General features: G+C 45.2%; 1 protein-coding gene across 1 annotated transcript; it reads left to right on the top strand.

Annotated features, from left to right (window-relative positions):
* Positions 1–1,782: 1,782 nt before the first annotated feature.
* On the top strand, positions 1,783–10,007 carry LOC120059838 (proenkephalin-A-like). The gene is made up of 2 exons (XM_039008888.1): positions 1,783–1,908; positions 9,372–10,007. The coding sequence occupies exons 1-2, from the start codon at positions 1,783–1,785 to the stop codon at positions 10,005–10,007; spliced, it is 762 nt and encodes a 253-aa protein (XP_038864816.1).
* Positions 10,008–10,470: the final 463 nt, after the last annotated feature.

The following is a 10,470-nucleotide window of genomic DNA, read 5'->3' as shown; positions in this document are numbered from 1 at the left end:
GTAATCAGAGGGCTGATATAAATACTATGCCTGACAGTCTTTCTTGGCTAAGAGTTTAGGAGAGACTGACTGCATCACTACTTCTTTTTATAAGAAACAATGTGTTGAAAATCCCAAATGGTTTGCATAGTCAACTTACACAAAGCTCTGACACACACACTTATCCCACCAGACATGCAACCAAGGGTCTTTTCATAGTCCCCGAATCCAGAACAAATTCAAGAAAGTGTACAGTATTATATAGAGCCCTTACTGCATGGAACTTCCTTCCATCTCATATTACCCAAATAAACAGCAAACCTGTTTAAAAAACAGATAAAGCAACACCTCACGGCACAACGCCTCTCCCCTATTTGACCTAGATAGTTTGTGTGTATGCATTGATATGTAGGCTACGTGTGCCTTTTAAAAATGTAGTTCTGTCTTTGAGCTGTTCTTGTCTATTAATGTTCTGTATTATGTCATTCTGTATTATGTTTCATGTTCAGTGTGGACCCCAGGAAGAGTAGCTGCTGCTTTTGCAACAGCTTATTGGGATCCTAATAAAATACCAAAAATCCTTATCCAACTGCTGTTTTTCTATGATAAACTAGTTTAAATGAGTTTAGGTATGCTGCTCTCAGGAAATTAATGATAAAAGTGAATCATTGTTACCCCATCATTACGGTAAATTAATTAAAACTTTCAGTACGATTAAAATGTTCATGCCAGGGCCTCCCGGGTGGCGCAGTGGTCTAAGACACTGCATTGCCGTGCTAGCTGTGCCACCAGAGATTCTGGGTTCGAGCCCAGGCTCTGTCGCAGCCGGCCGTGACCGAGAGGCCCAGGGGGTGGCGCACAATTGGCCCAGCGTCGTCTGGGTTAGGGAGGGTTTGGCCGGCACTAGTGACTCCTGTGGTGGGCCGGGTGCAGTGCACGCTGACCAGGTTGCTAGGTGTACGGTGTTTCCTCCGACACATTGGTGCGGCTGGCTTCCGGGTTCGATGTGCATTGTGTCAAGAAGCAGTGCGGCTTGGTTGGGTTGTGTTTCGGAGAATGCATGGTTCTTGACCTTTGCCTCTCCTGAGTCTGTACGGGAGTTGCAGAGACAAGACAGTAACTACTACCAATTGGATACCACAAAAAAGGGGTAATAAATAAAAATGTTCATGCCAAACATCTAATTATTTATATTGCATAATAGATACACACCTATTAATTGCAAGATTTCATGCTTGTGTGTGTGTACATTATTCCTTGTTCTCTATCTGTTACAAGTGCAACACAGCTTCCGATTCCTCTCTCTATATGTCTCCATATCTCCCATCTCTTCCTGATGACTAATCCAGTAAAACAAAGAATCCCTCGTAAATCACCCCGTTTCTTTTGGCTATTGTGCTCCCTGCAAGAAGGACTAATTCAGACTTCAATTAAGGCGATGATGAGTCTGTTTAATGAGGTACAAACAGCTGTTGTTTTTCTTTCGTCGCTGTTGTCAACACGGGGGGGTTCGGGGGAGGGTTAAACGATACCACACCCAGACAAACAAAGGCATTAGTGTTTTTCACTTATCTTGTCGAGCGGTCCTGTATGTCTGTCTCTCTCTTTCTCTCACTCCCTTTCTCTCCCCTTCTCTCTCTCCCTTTCTCTCTCTCTGTCTTTCCCTCCCCCCTCCTCTATTTCAGTCTGGCTGTTCACAGTAAATTATGACTGAACAGAAGACCGTGAATTGACCTCTGATCTCTCTCCCCTGTCCTGTCCCAGGCTGTCCCTATTGTCTCCATAGTTAGGATACTGAGGACCATGAAGACCCCTCTCTGGTCCCTGCTGCTGCTGTGTCTGTGTGTCCCGGGACACTGTAGTGAATGCCAGGGGGACTGCCTGGCCTGTGGCCGCATCCTGCCGCAGGAGATCAACTTCAACACACTGGTGAGGGTCCATATTAAAGCCCTACTATCACTCCATCCCATTATCTCTATTCCTCTGTCTGTCCCTGCCTACCCCCGCCTCAGCCACATCCTGCCCTACCGAGATCAACTTCAACACACAGCCTCCTGTTGTTAACTCTCTCTCTCTGCCTCTGTCTCTGCCCCAGCCAACAGCCAGTTCTGGCCTATGCACCCCCTATCCCACAGCTTTTATCCCTCAATGTATTTATTCTCCATTCCTTTTCCTATCTCTGCCACAATCAGAACAATAAGAGACTTTGACTCTATTGTGTCAACAGGGCCCTGACTGAATCGCACAGTCCTTAAAAGGTTGTTTGTCTGTGGGGCAATAGAACCATTTCACTCAGGAGATATTGTTTTGGCAGAGATCGAGTAAGTCGCAAAGAGGGTGCACGCCGTCGCCGAAGAGAGAGGGAGCAGAACCCCCCATACAGAAACAGGCATGCATGCACGCACAGACGCATCTACCATAGCCCTTACTCCACGCACCCCTCCACCTCTCCTTCCTCCTCCACCTCTCCCACCCCCCGTCCTTCTCCCCAACTACCATTCCTTCCACAAACTACCCTTCCTTTCTCAAACTGCCCCCCCCCCTTTCTATCTCCCTCCTTCATCTCCTATACTGTCGATGATCTCTGACTCATAGTATTATGCCCTCCCAGCCTCCCGGCATCTGGCTTTTAATTTGCGTTGGCTAATTGATTCCTGAGGATAGACGTGAATGTTCTGCCCTCTTTCCAGTTTCTTCATCTCACTGCTTGTGGTTTAGAACACCATCGACCCCCCTCTCTTTGTCTAGTGGCTTCAGTGTATTTTCCTATGTGCTGTGGGGTAAATATGTTCCCTCACTATGATCCATTAAGTCAACTCTCCTGTTAAAGTCAAGTATCTCCGATTTTGTCCTTGAAGTAAAACAATAGCTTTCTTTGATGAGAAAAACTATGAATGTAATATCAAAACAGTGAATTTTTTTATTTCACCTTTATTTATATATGATATCCAATTCTATAATTCCAGGATCCATCAATCCCTCTCTGTTTCCAATCCTACCGGGTAGGGTATATTTGTCTCTTTCTCTCTAGAGAAGTCGTCTCTCTGCAGGGTATATTTGTCTCTTTCTCTAGAGAAGTCGTCTCTCTGCAGGGTATATTTGTCTCTTTCTCTCTAGAGAAGTCGTGTCTCTGCAGGGTATATTTGTCTCTTTCTCTCTAGAGAAGTCGTCTCTCTACAGGGTAAAGGGAAAGGGAAAGGGAGATACCTAGTCAGTTGTACAACTGAATGCATTCAACTGAAATGTGTCTTTTGCATTTAACCCAACCCCTCTGAATCAGAGAGGTGGGGGGGGGCTGCCATAATCGACATTCGGTATACTGTACGCCTCTCGAACTGAAGGAATTCTGAGATTAGGATAATCTGTGTGTGTGTGTGTGTGTCTGTGTGTGTGTGTGTGTGTGTGTGTGTGTGTGTGTGTGTGTGTGTGTGTGTGTGTGTGTGTGTGTGTGTGTGTGTGTGTGTGTGTGTGTGTGTGTGTGTGTGTGTGTGTGTGTGTGTGTGTGAGTGTTGATATGAGGTTCAGCTCTGACTTGGGGCATCTCCACTGAGAGACTCCAAGACGAGACTGTGATGCATTTGGAGACGGATTGTAGATACACAAATCACATAGTAATGTTTTGCTCTGTTGGGACTGTGAGCCATATAGAAATCTCTATCTGTGTTGCTCTCTAAGGAATAACTACACTGAGAATACCAAACACTAGGAACACCTTCCTAATATTGAGTTGCAACCCCTTTTGTCCTCAGAACAGCCTGAATTCGTCGGGGCATGGACACTACAAGGTGTCGAAAGCATTCCACTGGGATGTTGGCCCATGTTGACTTCAATGCTTCCCACAGTTGTGCCAAGTTGGCTGGATGTCCTTTGGGTGGTGGACCCTTCTTGATACACACGGGAAACTGTTGAGCGTGAAAAACCCAGCAGCATTGCAGTTCTTGACACAAACCGGTGCACCTGGCACCTACTACCATACCCCGTTCAAAGGCACTAAAATATTTTTGCACATTTACCCTCTGAATGGCACAGACACAATCCATGCTTCAATTGTCTCAAGGCTTAAAAATCCTGATTTAAACTGTCTCCTACCTGTCAAGGGATCATAGCTTTCACCTGGATTCACCTGGTCATTCTATGTCATGGAATGAACAGGTGTCCCTAATGTTTTATACACTCAGACTAAGCATATATTCACACAAAGACCATACAGACATTATGGACGCCATGATAATTCAGGGTGAAACATTCTGTAAGACAAAAAAGGAGGACTCTATGTTCTGTCGAGAGAAGTACAGTATGGTCTCTTCATGGGCGTCATATGGCTATCATCATCATTCTTCACAATGGGACTCCCAGTGTTTGATGGTGTATCATCGTCTATCTCAATTCAATTCATAAAGCCGTTTTAACGTCAGCATTTGACCATGGAAGGTCTAGCACTGTACAACACCTGGACAAAGTGTCCCCTAAGTAAGCATTTTAATGTTAGCCTACACCTTTTTACAAAGCATGTGACAAATATAATGGAATTTGATTTTGATTTGACTGGGGAATTAATAAATAACTAACAAGTCATAATGTTGCTTCACTCTCTCTCTCTCTCTCTCTCTCTCTCTCTCTCTCTCTCTCTCTCTCTCTCTCTCTCTCTCTCTCTCTCTCTCGCTCCCTCTCTCTCTCTCTCTCTCTCTCTCTCTCTCTCTCTCTCTCTCTCTCTCTCTCTCTCCCTTCCTCTCCCTCTCCCTCCCTCGCTCGCTCCCTCTCTCTCTCTCCCTCTCTCTCTCCCTCTCCCTCCCTCTCTCTCTCTCTCCCTCCCTCCCTCCCTCCCTCCCTCCCTCCCTCCCTCCCTCCCTCTCCCTCTCTCTCCCTCTCCCTCTCTCTCTCTCCCTCTCCCTCTCTCTCTCTCCCTCTCTCTCTCCCTCTCTCTCTCTCCCTCTCCCTCTCTCTCCCTCTCCCTCCCTCTCTCTCGCCCGCCCTTCCTCTCCCTCTCCCTCTCTCTCTCCCTCCCTCTCCCTCTCTCCTTCTCTCCCTCTCTCCTCTCTCTTCTTCACTCTCCCTCTTCCTTTCTTTCTCTTTCTCTCAAGTTTCAAAGTTTATTCCCCACGTGCACAGGATACAAAAGGTATAAAACAGTTCTTACCATGAGAGCTCATTCCCAACAATGCAGTGAGAATAATAATATATATAATACAAATTTAAAAAAAACATAAAAAAACACACTAGAAGTACGATGCAGGTTGAAGAAACACGAGTATGCGAGTATATACAGATCAGTTCCAGTACCTTCTTCAATGTGCAGGGGTACTGGAGTAGTTGAGGTAGGTTTAACATAAAATGTTTGTATTTATTAGGATCCCCAAAAGCATCAGCTACTCTTCCTGGGGTCCACATGACACATGACATAATACATAGTACCGAACATTATTGGTCAAGGACTGAAATACATTTAAAACATCACACATAGCCTACATATCAGTACATACACACAATATCTCGGTCTAATGCATAGTACAGTGCAAATTACAATACAATATATATAAAATGACTGTCTCTTCACAGTCCCCTTTGTGCAGTAAGGTGTTATTTTATCTGTTTAAAAAAAAAAAGGTAGCTTGAGTTACCTGGGGTGGCAAAGACTTCCATGTAGTCATGGCTCTATTCAATACTGTGCGTTTCCCAGCCTCTGTTCTGGATCTGGGGACTGTGAAGAGACCTCTAGTTGCATGTCTTGTGTTATACCGATGATTGTCCAAACTGTGTGCCAACTGACAGACAATTCGGTACCTTCAACACATCAACACCTTGCACAAAGATCAATAGAGAGTCAATCTCTCCTCAACTTTGAGCCAGGAGAGACTGGCATGCATGTTACTGACACTTGCCCTCTGTGTACATTTAAGTGCGATACGTGCCACTTTTTTCTGGAACAACTGCAATTTACCTACAGTACCGGTCAAACGTTTGGACACACCTACTCATTCAAGGGTTTTTCTTAATTTTTACTATTTTCTACATTGTAGAATAATAGTGAAGACAAAAAAACAATGAAATAACACATTTGGAATCATGTAGCAACCAAAAAAGTGTTAAACAAATCAAAATACTCTACCGTTCAAAAGTTTGGGGTCACTTAGAAATGTTCTTGTTGTTGAAAGAAAAGCTAATTTTTTGTCCATTAAAATAACATCAAATTGATCCGAAATACAGTGTAGACATTGTTAATGTTGTAAATGACTATTGTAGCTGGAAACGGCAGATTTATTACATAACATAATTGCAAAAGGTTTTTCTAATGATCAATTAGCCTTTTAAAATTATAAACTTGGATTAGCTAACACAACGTGCCATTGGAACACAGGAGTGATGGTTGTTGATAATGGGCCTCGGTACGCCTATGTAGATATTCAATTAAAAATCAGCCGTTTCCAGCTACAATAATATTTATTTATGCTCAATTTGATGTTATTTTAATGGACAAAAAATGTGCTTTTCTTTCAACAACAAGGACATTTCTAAGTGACCCCAAACTTTTGAACGGTAGTGTATATTTTAGATTTTAGATTCTTCAAAGTAGCCACCCTTTGCCTTGATGACAGCTTTGCACACTCTTGGCATTCTCTCAACCAGCTTCACGAGGAATGCTTTTCCAACAGTCTTGAAGGAGTTCCCACATATGCTGAGCACTTGTTGCTGCTTTTCCTTCCCTCTGTGGTCCAACTCATCCCAAACCATCTCAATTGGGTTGAGGTCAGGTGATTGTGGAGGCCAGGTCATCTGATGCAGCACTCCATCAATCTCCTTCTTGGTCAAATTGCCCTTACACAGCCTGGAGGTGTGTTTTGGGTCATTGTCCTGTTGAAAAACAAATGATAGTCCCGCTAAGTGCAAACCAGATGGGATGGAGTATCGCTGCAACATGCTGTAGTAGCCATGCTGGTTAAGTGTGCCTTGAATTTTCAATAAATCACTGACACATCATCTGACAATCAATTCTATGCCCATATGATTATTGCAGACAATACCCTCGGAGCTAACAGTTAAAGGAACATATATTTGGTTACTTACATTTACTGCACTTCTATTTCTCTGGGATAGAATACGATTTCCTTGTCCTCTGTTACTTATTATGACAGGGAGGACTGGAGCGCTAACAAAACCAGACCGCCAGTCTCTTAAGCTGTTCGCTATGTTGGAGATAATCCTGGAACCCCTGCGGTTAGGGTGAATTCCATCTCTTTAAAAGAGTGTTGGTTGCTCCCACAACAAGTCAAAATTGTCACAAAGGAGTCATTCCTGTCTTTGCAGAGTTTCTTCAGGAACTTATTTAGGGCAGCAAGGCGGCTGTAACATTCCAAACCCCTTCTATAGCATGGCAGGGGGCCAGAAATGACTGTTCTCTTCCCTGTGCAAACAAGGGTGTTCAAGAGAATGTTGTAGTCCTTCTTCAGTTCCTCAGATTGCCGAAAGCGAATGTCGTTAAATCCAACGTGAGTGACAACGGTGTCAATATTAGAGTAGTTAGCTAGAACTCTGGGCAGGAGGGAGTTGATGTCTTGGACACGGGCGCCTGGATGACAGTGGACCTTGGTCGGCCTACAGGATAAAATCTCTCACCATCGAGCTGCCCACGACAATGGTGGTCGTGATGGAATCCGATGGGGAAGGAAGAGGGAGAACAGAACAGCCTGCCTCGTGCAGGGGGAGGTGTGCTTTGACTCATGCCAGCCTGACTCACCTTACATGTACCAGTAGCAGGGGATGGCGTCGGAATCCTCTGGAGATGGAGGAGGGCCCAAGACCTTGTTTCCTTTGGTCAGCGATCGGCTGAGCTGTGGAGGGTGCCCCTGGATGGCTGCTGGCTGTTGGTGTACTCCCAGAATCAGAGTTGACTCCCAGGGCTGGTATGTCCGCCTCCAGTGGGGAAAGACTGTGATCTGGGGCACAATTGTGTCTGGGACACAATCTTGCGGTCCCAGACAAAAAAGCTAACCAAGTCTCGGAATCCTTAGCTATCAGAACTTCCAATGGTTAAAGATGTTGTTGTTGTTGCCTTGATTTTAAAACTATTTAATGAAAAAGATTTCATAAAAACAACAGACCGAGTGTAGACAGTACACTGATCTGTTCCGTCTGTTGAGATAAGAGAAAAAAGTGACTGGTAGTAGGATATACACTCACGGCCAGTTTATTAGGTACACCTGTCTAGTACTGGGTTGGCCCTTTGCCTCAGAATTCTTCGGGGCATGCTAAAAGGTGTCAGAAACGTTCCACAGGGGTGTTGGTCTATGTTGCTGCAGATTGGAAGGCGGTACATTCATGCTGCGAACAGCCTGTTCCATCTCATCCCAAAGATGCTCTATTGGGTTGAGGTCTGGGGAGTAAACTGAACTTGCTGTTATGTTCCAGACAATGCTTTTCCACTGCTCAATTATCCAGTGTTGGTGATCACATGTCCACTAGAGCCGCTTCTTCTTGTTTTTATCTGGTAGGAGTGGACCCAGGGTGGTCGTCTATGACAATAGCCCATCCCTGACAAGGATGGAGGAGTTGTGTGTTTCCGAGATGCCGTTCTGCACACCACTGTTGTTCTGTTCCGTTATTTGTCTGTTTGTTGCCCGTCTGTTAGCTTGCACGGTTCTTATCGTTCTCCTTCGACCTCTCATCAACAAGCTGTTTTCTCCCACAGGACAGCCGCTGACTGGATGTTTTTTGTTTGTCGCATCATTCTCTGTAAACCCTAGACACTGTCGTGTATGAAAAGCCCAGGAGGCTGTTTCTGAGATACTGGATCCGAAGAGCCTAGCATCAGTGATCAAACCTCGCTCAAAGTCACTTAGGTCACTGGTTTTGCCCATTTTAATGTTCAATAGAACAGTACCTGAATGCCTCGATACCTGTCTGCCTGCTTTATATAACAAGCCACGGCCACGTGACTCACTGTCTGTAGGAGCGATCCATTTTCGTGAACTGTCCGGTGAGTGTACATGTAAACAGGGCTAAAAAGTGACTGGTAGCAGGCATAAATAAATACTTATGGTAATATACTAATACTATATATACATGTAAACAGGAGTAAAAGTGACCAGTAGCAGGATAAAAAGATAGATACTAATGGTAATGGCAATCACTAATCAATGACCAGCAGCATAACGCTAGTAATAAATCAAACCAATAATCATTATAGCAGCAGCGTAGGTGTGAGGGGTGTCTGCGTGTGTGTATAAGTGTGTGGTGTGAGTAATGAGTGTGTGAGTGAGGTTTTTGCGTGTGAGTGAGTGACAGTGAAGGTGTGTGAGTGTCAGTGTGGATGGGCATAGAGTCAGTGTGGATAGTCTGTGGAAGAGCTGCTCTCTAACATCCATGTGCTCTGTGTTTCCCTCCCCCTCTCCTCTCAGGTGTGTCTGGTGGAGTGTGAGGGTAACGTCTCCCCTGCCTTCACTTGGGACATGTGCCGCAAGGCCTCAGCCTCCCCACAGTTACCCTCCCAGTCCATAGGGGGCGCTGCCATGCTGACGCGGGCCCAGAAGGAGGTGGAGGCCATGCTGCCAGAGGAAGAAGAGGAACAGGGGGAAGGGGGGCTGATGTACCCAGTAGCCCTGCAGAGGTTTGACCACGTGGTCCGTGCTCTGGGCATAGACGAGCTGGGCAGTGAGCTGGGCAGTCAGCTAACCGCTGATGTCTACAACTCCCAGCTGCCCCAGGAAATGCAGGAAAGGGATGAGGAAGTTGGGGACGAGGAAGAGGGGGATAACGCGATGGAGAGAGAGCAGGATGGAGCGGCGGGGATAAGTCTGTCGAAGCGCTTCGGGGGGTTCTTGAAGGGAAGGCATGGCTACAGGAAGTTGATTGGCCCCGGGAGGCCCTTGCAGAAGCGCTACGGCGGGTTCATAGGCGTCCGGAAATCTGCCCGCAAGTGGAACAACCAGAAACGGTTCAGTGAGTTCCTGAAGCAATACCTGGGCATGAGCACCCGAGCTAGCAAGTCCTACAACAGCATCTCCGCTGACATCACCCAACAGAACAAGGTGTAGCAACGCACACGGCAACTGTATCCCTGGCAATGACGCACATGTCGTAACCTAGCAACCCCCAACCCCGCCGTACATATTCAAATCCGTCACCAAGGTGATGATTAAACTTCTGTTCCGAACACAACCCCTCATGAAAATCCACACTGGAGCATTATAGATTCAGTCTTGTATACTGCATTTCCTCATTGATAACGATAACATATTATGAATAAAAGCTATGAAAATAGTAAAAAAAGACCATGTATATAGCTAAATGGTTTATCAGAGAATCACATTGGATTAATATTATAGACACACGAACACACTGTATTTGTTTTGCTTTCTATACTGCATCTGTAATGTAACTTTTCAAACCATGTTTACCTTCATCAATTATGGCTATTATTATTACATAGGCTAATTCAGTGTAAACTTCATGAATTTAAATGACTTACTAGTGAAGTTTCCATGGATTTCCTGAACC

Source organism: Salvelinus namaycush, chromosome 15 (assembly GCF_016432855.1).
Source record: "Salvelinus namaycush isolate Seneca chromosome 15, SaNama_1.0, whole genome shotgun sequence".
NCBI lineage: Eukaryota > Metazoa > Chordata > Actinopteri > Salmoniformes > Salmonidae > Salvelinus > Salvelinus namaycush.
This window is presented reverse-complemented; position numbering and strand designations above follow the sequence as displayed.

Coding starts and splice junctions, on each gene's coding strand:
- LOC120059838 (XM_039008888.1), top strand. CDS start 1,783: ATGAAGACCCCTCTCTGGTCCCTGCTGCTGCTGTGTCTGTGTGTCCCG. Junction 1,909..9,371: donor AGATCAACTTCAACACACTG/GTGAGGGTCCAT, acceptor CTCTCCTCTCAG/GTGTGTCTGGTGGAGTGTGA.